Source organism: Numida meleagris, chromosome 6, assembly GCF_002078875.1.
Source record: "Numida meleagris isolate 19003 breed g44 Domestic line chromosome 6, NumMel1.0, whole genome shotgun sequence".
Taxonomy (NCBI): Eukaryota; Metazoa; Chordata; class Aves; order Galliformes; family Numididae; genus Numida; species Numida meleagris.
This window is the reverse complement of record NC_034414.1, coordinates 2,417,883-2,437,338: the sequence shown is the minus strand read 5'-3', so window position 1 is coordinate 2,437,338 and position 19,456 is coordinate 2,417,883. Positions and strand designations below refer to the sequence as shown.

Here is a 19,456-nt window from a genome sequence, read left to right as displayed (position 1 = left end):
AAATGAGTATTACACCGCTTGATGTTGGTACGGCAGTTGTTGGAGAGGTCAGGCTGGGCTCCCTTCATCCCACTGGATTTATGGGAACGGACTTGTAAGCTTGCCCTGGGGAAGGAAGGAGTAGTGCAAAGAAAGATGATGTGGAATTTTAGCTTCCATTTGAAAAAGAAAGGGTGTTTCCAGAACTTACTGCTTTGTAGTGTGATCTTAAACCTAATTGTATTCACTGAATGTTTCCTGAAGCCTTAAATAATATGGCTAGAGGAACCATATTCAGCTGGGACCCTTGGGGGTATCGTATGAGGAGATGAGACGGAGGGTCCGGCGGCACGAGCAGAGCTGTGGATGGAGCCAAAGAAATCCCAGAGGAGATGTACTTGCATCTTTCTTCTTTTCAGCTTTACTTTTGAGCCTCTGAACCAATTTCAGGGAAGAGCAGTGCGTGGGGAGGTGAGATGGGAGAGTGTAAATCCGTGGGCAATCAAGCTTCCTTGCTTTCACTGCTCACAAAATAATTTTGCTAGGGTGGAATTTTAGAGTCTCTTCCTAGAGAAAACTAAATTGACCTGAGCTTGCAGCACTCAAACCATGTTATTTTGTTTCCCAAATGCAGTGGCTGCTCAGGCTGCGAGATATAGGTAGGTTGTCACATAATTTTCCCTCCGAGTAGGCATCCGTTGTGCTGTGGATTTGCTGTTGCGTATGGGAGATGGCTGTGCATCTTAGAGCTAGTTAGTGCTTTTTGCGGTTCTGGCTCCTGCTCTAGTAGGATTTGCTCTTCAGCACTCCGTATTTTCACGCTGTTCTTTGCTGAGTGAAGAAATATAGGGCCTAGAAGTGCTCCGTGATCAGTGCAATGAAGTTCCATGTGACAGCGAGCCTCTCCCGCTCACTCGCTGGCATCCTTGGAGCTATTGCCTTCCCGTGCCATAAGTGCTTGCTGCATACGTCCCTTCCCTGTAAAAGATGCGAAGCTTAAACGTGTTCGTATCTTCAGAAGGAAGATACGTGCAGAATGCAGATGTCTGTTTAGAACTGCCAGCTCAGTTTCACTCAAATGCCTCCTCTGTGCAGGTACGCCATTCTCTGCGGGCAGCTGGCAGAATATGAGAGCATCCAGAAGCGCATTCAAACTGGATATATTTTTAAGGTGAGTGAAAGGAGCGCGCTGGCTTCTGTGTGTGCTGAGCAGTACTTCTGTGGTAGGGTAAGTGAGGAGGACAGGCTCCAGCTCCTAGCGGAGGAGCTGTAGGTCTCAAAGGGAAGCTTTTAGGGGGTGGCTTGGGGTGAGGAAGGCAATTCCAGCAAGATGCGTTGGGGCCGACTGGTTTCACTCTGCATTTATGTGCACTGTAACGTCAGAAAAAAGATGAAGAATAATAGAAGTCTTGCAGGTAAAATGCAAACAGATTGAGAACTTGAGGCGTGACATTATCATATGGTAATAAGATACCAACTTTTCCTGCCTGCTTGCGCCCTCCAGGAAGTACCAGGTGATGACTTTTCAAAGGCAGTTTACCTGCTTCAGTTTCCTTAATTTGCATTTCAGCCAAAACGGGGATAGTGCAGGGTAAGGAGATGCACCAGTTGCTACCGAATTGGCCGCATAGAATTAGCAGGCTGGCAGCTATTTGCATGACTATGTCAAGGTTAGGAAAAGGAGGCAGAATAAAGTGAAGGGCAGCTTCTTTTCTTGCACGTAGTCATTCTTTTTTCTGATAGAAAGCTGATTTCGTGTTCACTGAAACAGTTTTAAGGAAATCTGGGATCTCTCGGTGGCTGTAATTTTCCTGATCACTGACAAATTGTGGGCTTATTCCTTTCCTCTTTCCATATGTGCTCATCTGCTCTTGGCTTCTAACAAGAACGTAATGTGTGTTGGTGATGATTTTCCATAGGAACACATTGATAAAGCGATTGCGCTGAAACCTGAGGACCCCAAGTCTTACTACCTTTTGGGCAGGTGGTGTTACCAGGTAAAACAGTTTGTTAAAACGGATTACTTTTATTTCTTCCCTGGAATTTAGTTCCTTGTTGGCGTGAAATCTGGGTGGCTTAAAAGCTAGGTGGATTGAAGCCTTCATGTTTTAGTCCCCGCCAGTGTCACGGGAGGCGACACGGCAAAGAATGGGCTCAGAAAAGCACTAGCAGCAAACTAGCTTAACGTTTGCCCTGCTTTACTCAGTTAAAACAAACCACCTTGAAACCGTTAAGCACATATGGATGTGATCAAGGACCTTTCAGGGCTGGCAACAGCTTCTGCGCACAGTACAACTCTATAATCCTTTGCATGTGGTTCCTCTGCTACACGAAGTATTGGAGGTATTAGAGGAAGCCTGCCAGCTGCTTTGTATTTCTTGACAAGGAAAAGCTCGAAGTGAAATGCCATAAATCAGATTGAGTGCCTATAAAAACAGATAAGGGCTGGCAGTAACTATCCACTTTTCACTTTATGCGGTTTGAAAGTGCTTTGCTGCTGTCAGAAATGAAGAAGTCACGTGGCAGAGATTGCAGCCAAGGTAATTGACTCGGTTAATTACAGAGGAGCGATGAGCTCAGCCAGTTGAAGCTCTTCATTCTGTTCAGAACTTCCTGCACAGCCTTGCTGCTCTCAGAGCTGTAGAAGCTGAGAAATAGAGGCAGATCCATGTAGAAGGGAGACAGGAGGGCTGCATACCTGCTTTTGCTCTAATACATAGGTGAAAACTGCCAGGAGTTGGTGCAGTTGCACTGAGGAGCTTTGGGATTTCAGGCCAGCCACCCAATTGCCCTGCTGTGATACTGGGTTGTAGAGGCAAATCCTATGTCTAACATCATGCATGTGGCAGCTGATGGATGACACTGCAGAAGGTGACTAGTAGCGTAGGACAAAGAAAAGCAAATCAGGTTTAGATCTGTAGCTGGATTTGGGTGCTCGACCAGGATCTGCTGGTACTACCGAGGTTTTTGGCCGTCTCCCAGGTGCCTGAACCAGCTCCGAGAACCCGGATAATTCACTGTCTCTGCGTACGTGGGCTTGATGTTTTCATCTTGCTGTCTCTGCAGGTTTCCCATCTGGGATGGCTTGAAAAAAAGACTGCTTCTGCTTTGTTTGAAACCCCTCCTACAGCCACTGTACAGGACGCGCTGCAAAACTTCCTAAAGGTAATGAAATCTGACACGCAGGGGAATCGCTCACCTGACAAATGCAGTCGCAAGCATGGAATTTGAGTCCTTGCGTTCTGCTTAAGCTCATCGCTCTCCAAGCGCTTCACGATATCTCTCTGAAGGCTAGAACCCCTTGAGCAAAAACTGGCGAAAGCAGAAATTTAGAAGCCTCTATTATTGTAGAACAGGCAGATGGAAGAACGTGATTTTCAAGAACTCAGAACTAGATCCAGAGCATCCCGAATATTTTCACAGGGCTTTTGGTTTTCCTTTTGAAAGCTGCGGAAGCTGATGAATTCACTGCTCGGTGCTCAATGCTTATGGCCTGTACTCTTTTAGTGATCTTGTGAGATCTGTTTGAGCTCATCCCTGGGAGCAGTTGCGTAGGTAGTCCTAATGTTTTGCCCCTTTAATTTCCCTCAGAATATTTTAATAAAGGCTCTCTGATGAGGTTCTCCAGACTTTTGAATGCAAGTTTTTAAGCTTTTGAGACAGGTATGTGTTACTTGAAATACACACACCTCTGATGAAATGTTACAGAAACAAGTTGCCCTACTGCTTTATAATTCATAGATTGGGCCAGCAGCAGTTCTGCAAAGCGTTAGGGGTTACCAGATTTCATCGGTTTCTTGGCATTTTGCTGAAATGCAAGAGGTTTGTGGTAGGTGTCTGCCCTAGGCAGTCTGCTTTTCAGCCTAATTTTAGCCAAAATGATTAAATCGTTTCAGAGAGAAGTTCGAAGCAGAGTGTTTTCTTTCTTCTCAGTAGAGTTTTTTGAGCTGGTTGTTCTTGTCAATGAGTTAGAATGGCACAGTGGTTTGAAAGAGGAATTGGGATTTTTCTGAGCTTTTAGCTTTGCTCACGCCCTGTACCAGTGCACTTCCGTAAGCTCAGCAGAGTCCATTTCAGCATTCAGCCAGTTAGCAAGTTGCAGGGGAATGGAAATGGTCCCAAGAATTGCAGCTCTGGGTTAGCCACTAGCTGAGCTAGGTCTAAAACCAGACAACAGAATTAAGAAGAGGAACGCCGTCTGCTTTGAGCTCTCGGTGCTTGCTCTGATACCCAGGTTCCGACATCTCAGTTGCACGCATTGTGAAATACGAATGTGGATAGGACACAGGGTGCAACAAAGGCTTCGTTTGTGGCGGAACGGGGAAAGTGTGAGGACTTTTGCTAACCCAGCGAGGCTAGCCTATGAAAAGCGATGTACAGATTTGAAAAAGTGGGGCTTCCTCATCTCATGAGGAGATGCAGGAATCTGATACAGCTTTCAAACTGTCCTTTCCATAGCCTCATGTTTGCTTAACTCTGCCTGACCCCTTCCCTTTGCTATTGTAGGTCGAGGAGCTACACCCAGGATTTTCCAAAGCAGTAAGAGTGTACATTGCCAAGGTAACCTGTCACTTTACTGAATACAGTCAATATGCTTCTAGGATAAAAAATGTGTCTTAAGAAATAGGCATGCATCTTTGGATGGGATGTGCTCCACATGCTCAAATTGCTCCATGCAGAAGCAAGGTTTTATAAGTTTTATATGGGCCGATCACCTGGTGTAGAGGCATTAAAATTCGGGAAGGATTTTGCCTTTGCATCATCCCATGGAGCATCTTTCTTGGTTTTTAGCAGATGCAGCTCTAAAGAAAGCAGCAGTGGTACCTTGTAAGCAGCAATGGTAACTTGTTGGAGGCATAATGCCACCACCACCTTGTTTTTCTGTGATGTATACAGGAAGCTGATCGTGGGGAAGAACTGGAGTATTAAATATGTCTCTGTTTTACCTATAAAGATGGGAGTCTTTAAGCAGTGATTAAATAAGCTCCTGAGATCTTTTGTTTGCATTGGTTTTGAGCTCTTAAATGTTAAAATTGCTGCTTTGTTCCTATGACCTCTGGTTGGAGTCTAGCAGTAAAGCCCAAATAGCTTTGGCAATATCAGCCAGATGGGCGTAGCAAAGAGTCCTATAGTCCTTCTCTGTGAAATTACCAAATTCCCAGTGTTGCAAAGAATGTGAATTTTATCCACGTAGCTTGCAGGTTGTAGGATCTGCTTGGGCTGGAATACGATATTACTGGAAAACCTATATGCAGAATTTATTTCATAGTGTCTTGTCGAAGGAAAACTGGCAGATGTGGCTGAGCTTCAGAAATACTCTGCAAATGCAAATCAGAGTAGAAGTGAATAGATTGATCTGGCATTTTTACCCAATGCCAGAATCGGTCATTTTGGGTCACATCCTTCATCACAAAATTGCCGTGGTTCAATTTGATCTACTTAATTTTCCAGGGGATAGTGCTCTAATGGGTCAAACTTCATTTGCACAAAGAATTGAGATTAATAGTCATCTGCCGATGGTTTTGACTGATGTTCGGGGACACGAGGCTCTTGAAGGCTCCGAGAATGCCCTTGACTCTTGTGTTCAAGAAACATTTAGATATAGAGTTGAGAGACATGGTTTAGTGGGGTTATTGATGGTAGGTGGATGGTTGGACTGGATGATCTTGTAGGTCTTTTCCAACCTAGCCAATTCTATGATTCTATGATTCTATGACTCCATCTGTTCTGAATTCAAGAGCTGCAGCAGTGTGACAGTACTCACTGCGGAACAGATAGTTCTCATTCAGAACTGACACAGGAACGCACGTACCCTGTTGTCATGATCCTAAATGAACGCTGGCTTTTTGAGGCAATTGCAACAGTGATGAGCTGCTGCTTTTTAGCAACCGCTTCCTTGTAGCACGCTGATTTTGCAGTCCTCCCATGCCTCCGTGACTCTCTAGGCACCATAAACCTTTGTGTTACTTAGAGCTGTCTCTTTCTGTGCCGCTCGAGAAGTTCACGATGAAAGATGTGAAACCTCAGAGACCTGTAAAGATGAGATGTCACAGTGCTTGCACTTGGACCTAATTTTCAAAGGCCTGGGGAGTTAAAGCTTCGGCACGTGATATGCTGTTGGGATAGAGGTTTTACGATGAAAGCAGCGTAAGGAGTGGTGGCTGTGTAAGTGGAAATAAAAATGGTGGAAGACGGTGAGAATCACAGGGAGACCTTACAATCTTCAGCCAAAAAGATCTCCTTGTCCAAACCGAACACAGAAGATAAAGAAAAATCTAATATTCCATAACTTGATAGCAGTTATCAAGCCTGAAACTATTCCGTGCAAACAGCTAAGAGAGAAATAATCCTTTTTTTATCAGTCATCATGCTACGTAATTGCTCGGTTACTTTCTGCTTGCCCGTTTCATTTTTTGCTTCCCATTTAACTCTTCTCACGTTGTCATTTTTCCTTCAGTGCTACAAGGACCTGGGGAACAGCTCCGCAGCTCTTCTCTGGATGAATCTGGCTTCTGAACTGCCAGTGGACACGAAAGAGGTAGCAGCGGTCTCTGCCATTTGTCTCGCTGACGCTGGGATGGGATTATTTTCCAAGAAAGAAAAGAAACCAAAACTAATGTCACGTTTCATGCATTTGACCCTTCAAATCAAATAGGGCTATGTAAAATCCTCTGCATGCTTGTGACGTGGCAAAATGAACCGTGGGGAAGTTTTCTAAAATCCCAGTCATTTAACTGAAGGTCAAGGCTTTCTCTGGCAATCTGACTTTGCGTGAGGGTTCACTTGGCCATGCAATGTTATAGGCTGCATTTGCATTGAGGTGTTAGTTGCTGAAGGTGCGCTGAACAGTTTCAGTGTAAGACTTTTGGTTTTCAGTTTAAGCTCTTAGTGGAATATTTTAGGCACTCTCTGAGTTAGACCCAAAGAACTGGAGGATGTAGACATTTTTGCACCCTAGTCATCTAGTAGTTCCTATCTGTTGCTTTAAATGGAAGCTCTCGGTGCCAGGCTGGCTCCTAAGCTCCTCTGAGCTGGGTCAGTTCAGCAGTCTGTGCGTGCTGCCCAGCATTTGCTTTTTTCTATCCGGGTTATTTTAGCTCTTGTATTACTTCCACAGGGTTTCAGAGAGCAGAATGTACTGCGTTTTTGAAACTGCCACGTGGTTGCATTTCCCATCTGGGAGCTCTTCTCCACTTTCTTTTTCCTTTGCGCATTTTCTGTTAAGCTGAAACTGTATAGAAGGTGCCATCAGATTAGAGCCAGCTGGAAATGAAATAAAAACGCGGCAGCTCTTGATACCAACCTGATGTTCTTTATGTTGTCAAGAAAAATGCAGCAAAGCGACCAGGATCCTCCAGATCTCCCACCTTCAGCCTTAGTCTGGTGGAATCCTGGATGTAAGGCAGAAGTAGATGCCAGATTTTCCCGCCGCTCTGTTTTGTAGGCCATCTTTAGTCTCTCGGTTGCTGTAGCGAAGGCATTCTGCTGAAATTCACACCGCAGGTGCGTGGGAGATCTTTGCCCCCCATCTGTCAGCACTGACTTGCCTGTGCTACCACCTGCAGGGCACTGGCCAGTCCTGCTGCCGGGAAACCAGGGCAGCGAGCAGAAAAAAAAAAATCCCTTCTTCCAGAAGGAAACATCCCAGCTCTGCCAGATGAGGAGCCTCCTCGCCATCCGCTTCTTGGAAATCGCTCCAGACAGAGTTGGAATGGCGTATCGGATAAATAGAGAATTTTTTTTTCTCTCCTCTCTATTGGAGGCGTAGGGATTAAAGCAGGAAAGCACTGAGATTTTCAGGGAAGAGTGGCCAAAAGCTGTGGGCAGAAAAGTCAGGAACAGCTAACTCTCTTCTGATCTGAAATTACAAGTGGGAGTTCAGTGAGGAAGGCAGTATTTTAGTGGCTTTGGCTGGCTGGGTCTTTGCAAATGTTAAAGCTCATTTCATCCCAAAGAGGCAATCAAATCACTTCCATCAGACTGAGAAGGAAAAGAAAAAAAGGGCATTTGACCAGGGTAGGAGAGTCCTCAAGGGAGAAAAGGTTTGAAATCCGTTGTTCTGCTTTTCAGTTCTCTCCAAAGGAAACATAAGATAAACTCTCTTTGGTATTTGGAGAACTTTAAGAGGCTGCTGAGAGACGAGTATGAGAAGAGAAGCGTTAGGAGGAAAAATTTGAGGCTAGGGTATACTTCAAACCTGGCGTGGGGTTGGAGAAGAAAAGGAAAATTATCTTTTTTAATTAAATCAAATCAGCCTGCGTATTAATGCCTTCTATTGCATTTCCAGGATTCAGAAACCGAGAGGGAACTTGAGGAGATGCGCTCAGTCTGGGAGGAGTCAGAGTAGAAGAGCTCATTCCGCTTGACATGAACAGAGAGGAGTTTCACTGCCCTGTCAAGTTTGGTCGCGCTCGGTGGATAAGCTGGAGGAGCTCCCAGGAGGACACGCTCTGCATTCGCATCGACATTTCCAGGAAAACATCTCGGTGGGATTTAATGAGATAAAGTTTTGTGTTATTTCCCTGCTGAGAGCACAGCATACGTTTGGTTTTAAAATGCCTTTCAAAAAAAGTCAAATTCCCGAGACCAGATATAAACATGTAGGAGTATATATACGTACACGTGTGTGTGTATGAGATCTGAGTTTCAGGTCTGCTTGCTGATGCTTCCCAGGGAAGTCTCCAGCAGATATTTTTCTCTCGTTTAACTATTTTCTCTTCTCCTTTCTAAAACATACTCACTGAATCAGTTGGAATAACTGATTGCATCTTTGTGTAGACGTCCCGGTGAGAGAAAGGTGAGAGTCAGAGGGCACTGGGAGACTGATTTTTAGCGACCCAATGCACCGGAGGCTGCGGGGGTTCCTCGTTTCCCTCGGCCTCTTGGTTCGAATGTGCACTGACGTGATGGCTTGAGGAAAGGCCACTACAAAGAAAGGACTGCGCTGACTTAAAATAAGTGAGTTGTTGGTCCTGTCCAATTATACCTAAGCTACCTTTCTGGTTTTCTGTTGAGGAGAAACCAGCGCTGCTCGTTACAGTGAGAAAACACCAAGGGACCAAGAAGATGTCGTTCACAAGAACTTTGTTTTCCAGAGGTGGGCTGTTTTCATCAGAACAGGGAGTAATGAGGTTTAAAACTTCAGGACTTTCTCCTACTGATGTCACTGACACGAGAGCGACCACTCGGTGCATCCCTCCCAACTATGCAGCTATGGCTTAGATATAACAGCTTAGCAGTTGTTTATCGGTGTAACACTGGCCACAGGAACAGGAATATTCTGTGGCAGAGCTGACACTTTGCTGTGTGTTCCGCCAGTTCTTGTTGACGAACGCACTGGCACTGAGAAAACAGGGTTAGCAGCTGACATGTTCTCTGACAGCTTCTGGATACCAAACAGAGAAAGTGAACTGTATGCTGACAAAAAGGGTGAAAAGTGAAAACTACGTTCAGAAATTGCCCAAAGACATGAGCAAGGCTCGCTTTATAGCCCTGCAGATTTTAGATTTTCCCCCAGTGTTGCTTTCATAAAGTGGGCGTGGAGTGGACTCGAGCTCACTGTCTTCCCCGTTTATACATTTGACGCTTCTTAGCTATTTTTATTTTGGTCCCAATGGAACTCCCTACAAGTTTGATGCTGAGTTCATCTTATGAGATCCGGGCAAGGGTGCAGTTAGCTTTATTTGCTTGAGACTATACGTATCATTCTTAGAAATGGAGAACTGAATTCAAACAGGGTGAATCGATCTCCGGGTCTTTGCCAAAAGATACCAGAAGTGCACAGCTTTTCTTACTTGCAGGCCTTCACTGTTGTCTAAGTCTTCAAAATAGAAACTAGCAAAGGTGATTTTGAATTACGTACTTTCTGGAGGTGGGTTTCATGTTGCGTTTTCAAACGTGTAATTTCTCCTTATTTTTAATTTCCTTCTTTCTTTCTTAACGTTTCTTCCCAAGCAGCGAGCAACCGTAAGCTTGAGGGAAAAAAAGGCGGATTTGTTTTTCTGTTCACCTGCTTCGGATCCTGCGCCGGGTTAGGTCTGAGTGTTTGACATGGATGTATCCCATGTATGTTCACTGGGGGTGAATGATGTAAATCCCATTAGCTTTAAAAAGGTCATGGACGGGGAAAGAGTTCGGTCATTTGTCAGGGTGCCTTCGGGATGGAAGGATGTCTTCAGATGGTGGAGTGCTGGGGAAAACAGCTTTGGGTTACAGACTAAACAAAGCCTGTCAAGAAACAAATGCCAAAGTCTTGTTTTTCTTACTGGTAGAAGCTGAAGTAATTTTCTGCTGGGGGACAGAATGTGTTTGGTGTAATTGTGTTCTGGCTGTGAGCAGAACCTTTCGAATGTTTGCAGAAAGGTTAGCGTGGGGATAAGTCAGGGCTGTGTAACTAAGATGCTTCTCGCTCAGCGGTGCTTGGGATTTCTTATTGGTTTGGGTTTTTTTAATAATACTCAAACGTGCAGGCTTCTGTATGCTGTATTGCATATTGGCAGGGAGGGCAGCGAGGGAATCTCTTTCTCCTGTCTGCGAGGGGGTGGCACTTCAATAGCTTACCACAGCATGGAAATCCAGGCTGCTTTAACGCTTCACGTTCTCTGCAGATCAATCCCTGTGTACAATGTGAATTTCTCAAAGATGCCTGCACTGTGCACTCCCAGAATTTGGGTTTTGTCGGTAAAAGACTCTGGATGTTCTTCTAGACTTATCGCAGGGGAAGAGAGGACAATTTCCTGAGCCAGGCTGATTTTGAAAACACACCTCCCTGTGGCTAAACTATGATACTAAAGAATAACTGAAGCTATTTTAACTAGTTTATCCTCTCTGTGCTGCTCTGTTTGAGAGAAGGTATTCGCAGTTAAGGAGAAGGCGATGCTGCTTAAAGTCTCCTGTGTCACTGTCTTGTTTGTTGTGTTGGTACATAGACAGAAGAAAAACCCAACAGTCAGGAGGAAGCCTTCTAGAGTATCGTGGTGTCCGTATACGTGGTGGTGTGCCAGAATATTATGGGAAGGCAACACGTAAAGTTATTGTTTATACATCACTGTTTATAGATATGTTTATAACTGTGTGGGTTACACCTGTAGCACATTTTGTACGTAAATACCGTAACTACTGCTCATGTTTCTAAATTGCACCAAAGTAACACAGCCGCACGTTGTGGTGAACAATGTACTGCAGGTGAGGTTGTTTCTCAATAAAAGTGCTTGATCGGTTGTGACCAGGTGTAAGGATTCTGTGCTCCAATTCTGACGGCCATTTCCATCTGCTCCAGAGGAAAACGTAATCAAGGGGCTCGCGGGCTGTGCTTCGTGTCATTTTTGAGTGTTTTAGACTTCCTGACAACCCTTATCTCCTTGTGTCCCGAGTCCGGACGTCAACACATCACCACCATGCCCACTAACTGTGTCCCTGTGTGCCACATCTACGCATTTCAAGACAGCTTTGTCTTTCCATGATGCAGAATTAGGGCTGTATTCAGCATGCAACTTCTCTGTAATCTCTTTATTTCCTTCTTAAGGTGAAATTGTAGCATCTTGTAGCACACCGAGCCGCCTTACAGAGCCCTCGGCTCAGCCCCGCGGAAGGTGCGGCGCCGAGGACACCGCACCAGGAGAGGACACGTAGGTACACTGTTGCTCAGCATCAGTCTCTTTGACTCTAGCACTCCCAGCAGGCTTGTCAGATGACGTTTTGCAGTGCTTGAGAGTTAGCGATCACAGGAGTGCTTTGACTGCTCCAATCACACTTGGAGCATGGGCAGGAGAGCGCAGGTAGGAAAATATTTTCAAGTAACTTCAGTGTCGCAGAGAGGAGGTGAGCCCTGACCTGTGGCTCGGGACTGGGTCGCTGGTTCACAATGAGTGATTTCGAAGTCGGTAAGTTCTGTTTGGAAGTTGGTTTCCAATAATTAGAGCATACCGGAGCTGCGACCACCTCCCTGGTGTTCTGGGAAACATCTGGCTCGGTATCGGAGTGGGAACATCAACGTTGCTTCCTGCTGGGAATGGCACAGTCATTCTGACTCCCGCCTTGGCTTTGAGATGTCTGCAAAGTCCAAATTTCTTTGGTTCAGTGACATCTGCAGTTCTTTGGAAATTCCCTGGCAAAAGCCGGCCTGCTCAGATCCTCGGTTTGAGGGAGACCTTGAAATGGGAGGATCGCAGTAGGCTCGCCATCTTGTTCTTTACAGCAAGTCTTACCGCCATGTGGCAAACCATCAGGTTAAGGTAGATAAACTGTCATTGTTTTCCTTAGAGTTATTTGGCATAAGCCTATTTCGGAATCTCTTGAGTATTGCAATAAATAAACTTTTTTTGCAGCAGTTCCTACGTTGACTTTGCCGATGCTGGCGTGCAAAGCACACGTAATAAAACCAGGCCAAAAGCTGACCATGGGGAGATGGAAGTTAAAATTCAGGGGAGAAAGGATCGGTTTGAACGCTTCTACTGTTCGTTATCGACCCGCAAGGCTTTCGTGTTACCCTGTCAGGGTTTGCACGTGCGAGCAGACGTGGCGATCTCAGTTGGGCTCAAAAACTTCACAGGGCAGAGATTGGTTCTCTGAGTAAGACTCATTTACGTGTTGCTTTCCCAAAATAAAAACACGAGAAGGGCTCAAAGACCGTGAAGGAAGACAAGACAGTGCAAAACTGGGGATAGAGAGTCCCCATCGTTATAAATGTATCCCATGACAAAGGTCAGCTTCTTATTTACTGGGCTAATGTCAGCTTGACTGATGGAGAAGTTAAAGGCCCTTGGGATCCGTTTTAAATGAAGTGAATTCTTTATGAAAAGCAGAAGAGGCTCCGGGATTTTTGTAGACTCTCTGCTCTGGGTTGCTTACATACCTGCAGAGAATTGTTTAGATGGAAAGATTAATAATGCACTGATTGCTTTTCTTCTTAATGAAAGGATTAGTTCTGCAGCTGGATCTCTTGTATGTCTTCCACTAAATAATAGAGACTGTATTCCAGGATTTCGGGGGCTTGGAAACTCCAGGGGAAACTCCAGCAGCACCTGCTCGCGTGTGGATATGACCGTAATCGTGGATGAGGAGTGGGAATGGGTTTGGACACAGGGGACTGTAAATACGCAACGCATTTCTCGGCACCGCGCTTCCCAAAATCGTATTTCCTGGCAGCGTCTCGCTCTAGATTTGAGAAATGTGGTGGTCAAAACATTGCAAAACCCTTCAAGTAAGTGCTGTCAGCAGCTTCCGCCCCCTGTGAGCTGCAGCCGCATGCTTTGCACGGCGCTGCCGCTAGCGTGCATGCAAGACTGATTTCTGGACACTGTCAAACGCGTACTCCTCAACCTTCACAATTCAGGTGAAGAGCACCAAATTTAAATGACTTCTGGGTAAGGTGGGGCCTGGGGCCGAGGGTGTTTTTCCCCACTTTGCCGTGAGTTGAGCAGAGTACAAGGATGCCTCAAAGATCATCAAGTCCAGCTGTTAAACTGGCGCTGCCAAGCCTAGCGCTAGAACATGTCCCCAAGCACCACATCTGTGCGTCATAGGTGACTACTTCCCTAGGCAGCCTGTTCCAATGCTTTACAAGCCTTTTTTGTTTTTTTTTTCCTGATATTGGCCCTAAATCCCTCCTGGTGCAACTTGGGGCCGTTCCTTGTCCCGCCTTTCCTAATCCCGTGCTGACTGGGCCCATCCCGTGTGCCATGAGATGGCGGTCAGGATGATTTTTATTGAATGCAACAGATCCCTGCCGTGACATTCACCCTGTTGGCTTTACCCATAAGCACTCGTTCCATCCGGCATCGGGAGCGTACAGGCAATAGCAGCTACCCAACCACGGCGTGCCATCTCAGTGCGTGAAGGAATGGTGACCCCCAAGAAAGAGGATTTCATTGCAGGTGCAGGCCACACTTCCAGATGCCATTCAGGAACTACACTGTGGGGAAACAAGTCTTGTCCTTGGAAAGGGGCCACGTCCCCTTTCAGCGAAGCATCTCAATGTAAGCTGACCCGTGGCTCTTTCCCCTGAAAACTGAAGGTTCGTAGAGGAGAAGCACCTTTCCCTAACTGTTTCTCTACTCCAGCAAGGCTTCCTTCCACCCCACTCTACCAGTCCCCAGCAGCACCGTGGCTTAACACGGCGGGTGGCCAAGCACCGTGCGCTCGTTCACTCACTTCCCCCCTTCCCAGCGGGACGGAGGAGAGAATTAAAAAAAAAAAAAAAAAAAAAAGTAGAATCCGTGGGTTGAAATAAAACTATTGACTAAGTTAGAGAAAAGGATAATAGTTACGACTATATATATGTGTGTGTGTGCCTGTGTGTAATAAGTGATGCACTAGTAATTGCTCACCACCCTGCTGCTGATGCTCCGAGCAGCGGGAGAGCCAGATGCACTCCCACCTCCTTCAAAACTCCTTCTGCTCAATGTATGGCACCGAGCATCCCTTTGGCCAGTTTAAGTCAGCTGTCCTAATTCTGTTCCCTCCCAGCTCCTCGGGCCCTTCACCGCAAATGGCCTTGGCTCGGTACAACACTGCTTAGCAGCAGCTACACACATCAGGGTGTTACCAGCATTGTTTTTCTCCTAGAACCAAAATGTATCATCTCTATGATGCTATGAAGAAAACAATTCCCTCCCAGCTGAAGCTAAGACGAGTGCTAATGTGGGGCTTGAGGGCAGGGCATGCTCACGGGGTCAAACTGATGCAGCCATGCAGCAGGACGAGACCCGTCCGGGCTGCCAGGTGCAACTCGTCCACAAACTCAATACTCAGTTATGAGGTTCCCCCGAGCAGCTTCCCTCGCTCCAGCGTGGCTTTCCCTGAGTTTTGAAGTCCGTCTTCTGTCAGTGGCCCATTCCTGCTATAGGGAGAGAAAATCGCTTCTTGCTACACCTTGGGTACCAAGGGAGAGGGTCCAATTTCTGCAGTTTTGACCTGTTTTGGGGAGGGAGAGCTTAGGGGGACGTGCGATGGAGCTATAGGTACACATGATGCTGTCAGGCAGCTTGCAAAGAAAACGAGCAGAGTCAGGACCTGTGTCAAAGGCGTTTATTGCTGCGGGGGCTTACCGCCATTGACACTATGAGGCAGCAAGAGCCACTAGCGTGCAAGGCAAGCCATCCCCTGCCACCCTGTTGATGTCCCCTGGCCGGGCGGGCAATCACAGCTGGATGAGCAGGGGGAGCCTTGGCTGCACGTTGACAGTGAAAGGCAGCGGCTTCAGCGCCAGCCCATGGGTGCAGTCCATGGTGAGGTGCTCCGCCGGGTTGGCATGGAAGGAACACTGGTGGAGGAGGATGGCGGTGAAGAGGAAGAGCTGGAGCTTGGAGAGCTGGTCACCAATGCAGCGCCGCTGGCCGGCCGAGAAGATCATCACACTGCCCGCCCGCTCACGGTCCAGGCGCTGCCACTTGTCCAGGAATCGCGTGGGGTCGAAGCGCTGGGGCTCGGGCCACTTGCTGCTGTCGTGGTTGACCGACCACTGGTTGACAAAGACCACGGTGCCCTTAGGGATGTGGAAGCCCTCGAGCTCCACATCAGCCGTGGTGGCATGCGGGATGGTGATGGGCACAAAGCTGCTGTAGCGCAGCGTCTCATAGATGAAGGCCTCCAGAAGGGGCAAATGGGGTCGGTCCTCAGCTGTGGGCAGCCGGCCGTGCCCCACCACCCGGTCCAGCTCAGCCTGGATGTCCCACTGGAGCTGCGGGTGCTTCAGCAGCAGCAGGAGGATCCACGAGAGCGCTGTGGAAGTGGTGTCCTGCCCTGCGCCGAAGATGTCGGTCATGGCACCCTCCACGTCCTCAGGTCCCAGCCCATCATGGGAGGCACCCCCATGCTCCACAGTGGCAATCATGACATCGCTGATGTCGCGGATGGCCCGCCCATCAAAAGTCTGGCGGTGCTGGGCCACCTTGGCCTGCACAAAGCCATGCAGCTCCCGGTTGAGGGCCTGGAAGTCGCGGTAGACGCGACGAACAGGGTTTGGGAAGCGCAGGAGCCAGGGCAGCACATCCACTAGACTGCCAGCCCCCACCGTCTGCCCGAAGCGGTCGTTGCGGCTGAGCAAGGCGGTGAACTCGCCGTCCGTGTGGTCATAGCGGCGGCCAAAGCAGAGAGCGCAGAGGACGTTGGCGTTGGCCACCACCAAGAGCGGGCAGGGCTGGAAGTAGGCACCACCCTGGCTGCGCCTCAGGAAGAGCCGCACCAGCTCACCCGCCTCGGCCGCCACGTGCCGCTCCACCTCAGCCACTGTCGAACGAGCCCTCAGGGCAGCGTGGGCCAGCCGTCGCCGTGCCCGCCATTGGGGCGAGCAGCCCCCAAAGGCGATGCTGCGCCCATTTGACACCAGCCCAAAGGAAGGGAAGTCGGGCCGGCCGGCGAAGCGCGCGCCCAGTCCCACCAGCGCCCGCCGGATGGCCGCCTCGCCATTGAGCACCAGCACCCGCTGCCTGCCCAGCCGCAGCTGGAAGATGGCTCCGTAGTGGCGCACCATGCGCATGAAGGTAAGGTGGGGCAGGCAGCCCAGCTGCAGGACGTTGCCCACCAGCGGCCACGCGAAGGGACCCGGCGGGCTCTGGCCGCAAGCGGCCTTGCGGCGGGTCCTGGCCAGCAGCAGGATGGCAGCGAGCAGGACAGCACCGAGAAGAAGGGCAGAGAGAGGCGATAGCACCAGCGCCACGGCCGCCCCGTTGGGGGTTCCCATCGCACTCGTGGCCGCGGTTGCTCTGCAGCAGAGGCCGGGGATCGGTGCCGCTTTATGGCCGCCTCCAAGGGGGCCGAGCCTCTCTCCTCCCCCCGGGAGCCCGCTGTGGGCAGGGGGGGGGGAGGACACGGGCGGAGCCACCCCAATGGGACACAAGGAGATGGGATTATTGCGGGGAGCTCCAGGGCTGGGGGTGAGGAGGGAGCCACGGGGCCCTGGGGGGCTGTGCTGGGCTGGGAGCGGGCATGGGGCTCAGGGAGCAGCAGGGTGCTGACAGCAATCACGACTTTATCACGGGAGTTGCTAGCATCACTCGTACCCCCCCTAAAAATATTATGGACCTGTGAGGGCTGGGTGATGCTAAACACCCGTCCCGCTGTGGAGTTTTTCCCACTTCATTTTTCCCACTCGTGACTGCAGAGGGCACTTTTGACTCTGGGCTTTGCGGCTGCGTTCAATCTCCGTGCGGCTTTCGGCAGCTCCCTCTCCGGACCCGAGCACCTCCGCTTCCCAAGGGGCACCCGGATAGCAGAGGTGAGGCTGCGGGACGTGGGGTGGCTCGGGGGACACGGCTTAGTGGCTGCAGAAGGATGCTTTCACCGTCTCATCTCTCCCCAAGCCAGGGCGATGCTTGGATGTAGTGTCTCCTGGCCCGAGAAAATCCAAGTTTCTGTGGCAAGGGGAATTTTTTTTTCCCTTCTCCTTTTTTTTTTTTTTTTTCTTTTTTAAGCTGCGTTTGTTGCTTTTGTTCTTCATTTGTGGGTTGTTTTTTTTTTTCTTTATTTTCCCCAAATCTTCTCTGCCCAGGCGGAGGGCACCTGGTTGCTGTGCTGGGGGGGTATAAGTGGGAGATGCAGAAGAAAAAACCAGGAGCAAAGCTGTGACACCGGCACAGATTTCCACAGAAAGGCACACCACGGAGAAACAGCGAACTGCCCCTTGATGCAAACACGGTGGGTTTGGCTCCTCATCCCCATTTCTAATTATTTTTTTGGGCAGAGAAAGGAAGGAAGGAGACGGGAATTTCCTGCTGCAGATAACCCCCTTTTCAACAGCTGGCACCGCTGAGAAGAATCCCAGTCCCGGAACTTAGGAGCTTCGGACCCATCTGTACAGGTCGGGGGAATTAAGCCGACAAACAATAACCCCCCAAACCCCAACCTCCCTGGAGGCAAAACCAGAAGAATCAGCTTTAACCGCAACTCGGGGCCCTCCCTCTCCCTGCCCTTCCCCAAACTCTCACTCGGGCTGCTCCGATTTCGGCTTCTCCTTCCTCGTGACGATGCTCCAGCTCGCTCCTTCCACTTTCATCCCTGCTGCATGTTATAAAGCACCCAGAAACAGCTGTCTCTCCTTCACTGTGGTGCTCTCTCTCGCGGCGCTGCCTCGGCTGGGGCTCTCTGACGCACCGCGCTGTCCCCAGACCATGACACTGCCTATTCCGGCTCATCACTGAAATAGGAGCGCAGGATCTGAGATTAAAATATAATACACCACCTCTCCAAAAAGCAGAATAAGTCTTCCTGCTGTGCAGCTGCTTCCAGAGCCACGTCCAGCCTGGCCTCGAATGCCTCCAGGGATGGGGCATCCACAACCTCCTCAGGCAACCTCTTCCAGCGCATCACCACCCTCTGAGTGAAAAAATTCTGCCTAACATCTAACCTAAACCTGCCCTGTCTCAGTTTAAAACCATTCCCCCTTGTCCTATCGCTGTCCACCCTCATAAACAATCGTTCCCCCTCCTGTTTATATGCTCCTTTCAAGTATTGGAAGGCCACAATGAGGTCTCCCCAGAGCCTTCTCTTCTCCAAGCTGAACGAGCCCAGTTCCCTCAACCTTTCTTCCTAGGAGAGGTGCTCCAGCCTCTGATCATCTTGGTGGCCTCCTCTGGACTCGTTCCATGAGCTCCGCGTCTTTCTTGTGCTGGGGCCCCAGGCCTGGATGCAGTGCTGCAGATGGGGCCTCACAAGAGCCGAGCAGAGGGGGACAATCCCTTTCCTCTCCCTGCCGGCCACTCCTCTTTTAATGCAGCCCAGAACATAGTTGGCCTTCCGGGCTGCCAGCGCACGCTGCTGGCTCATGCCCAGCTTCTCGTCCACAAGGACCCCCGAGTCCCTCTCCACAGGGCTGCTCTCGAGGAGTTCTTCCCCCAGTCTGTATCAATACCTGGGATTGCCCCAACCCAAGTGCAGCCCCTTACACTTGGCCTCGTTGAGCCTCATCAGGTTCTCACGGGCCCACTTATGGGCCCACTTCTACAGCCAGTCCAGGTACTGGACTCGTTCCGCTGTTACAGTGCGATGGAATCTGCTCCCTGCACCCTCACCTCGAGGTCCAGGGTCCCGGCAGACACAGGGAGCCTGGCCACCGGTGAAGACCGAGGCAAAGCACTCACTGAGCACCTCAGCTTTTTCTAGGTCTGAGGAAGCCAGCTCTCCTTTGTCTTTTATCAGAGGGGGAACACTCTCCTTGGCCCATCTCCTCCTGCTCGTGTACCTGTAGAACCCCTTCTTGTTGTCTTTCACATCCCTCGCCACGTTCAGCTCCATCTGCGCCTTGGCTTTCCTGATCCTATCTCTGCACACGCAGACAACAGCCCTATATTCCTTCCAGGGTACACAACCCTGCTTCCATTTCCCGTGCATTTCCCTCTCTGCCCTCAGTTTAAGCTGCAGGTCCTCGCTCAGCCATGCCGGTCGCCTGGCTCCCCCGCTCGACTTCTTCTGCTGGGGGATGGAGAGCTCTTGCGCTCTCAGCAGAGTGTCCTTCAAGAGCTGCCAGCTCCGTTTTTACCCA

At 49.3% G+C, this 19,456-nt stretch overlaps 1 protein-coding gene and 1 pseudogene across 1 annotated transcript in view; one reads left to right on the top strand and one right to left on the bottom strand.

Annotated features, from left to right (window-relative positions):
- RMDN3 (regulator of microtubule dynamics 3) overlaps positions 1-11,203 on the top strand; it is a 33,197-nt gene extending 21,994 nt beyond the window's left edge. Inside the window, exons 7-12 of the mRNA XM_021401301.1 lie at positions 1,075-1,150; positions 1,899-1,976; positions 3,046-3,144; positions 4,486-4,539; positions 6,437-6,517; positions 8,267-11,203. Of these exons, the coding sequence (XP_021256976.1) occupies positions 1,075-1,150; positions 1,899-1,976; positions 3,046-3,144; positions 4,486-4,539; positions 6,437-6,517; positions 8,267-8,326 (448 nt within the window). The 3' untranslated portion in view covers positions 8,327-11,203. The remainder of the gene's footprint in view (positions 1-1,074; positions 1,151-1,898; positions 1,977-3,045; positions 3,145-4,485; positions 4,540-6,436; positions 6,518-8,266) is intronic.
- Positions 11,359-17,059, bottom strand: LOC110401215 (annotated as a pseudogene).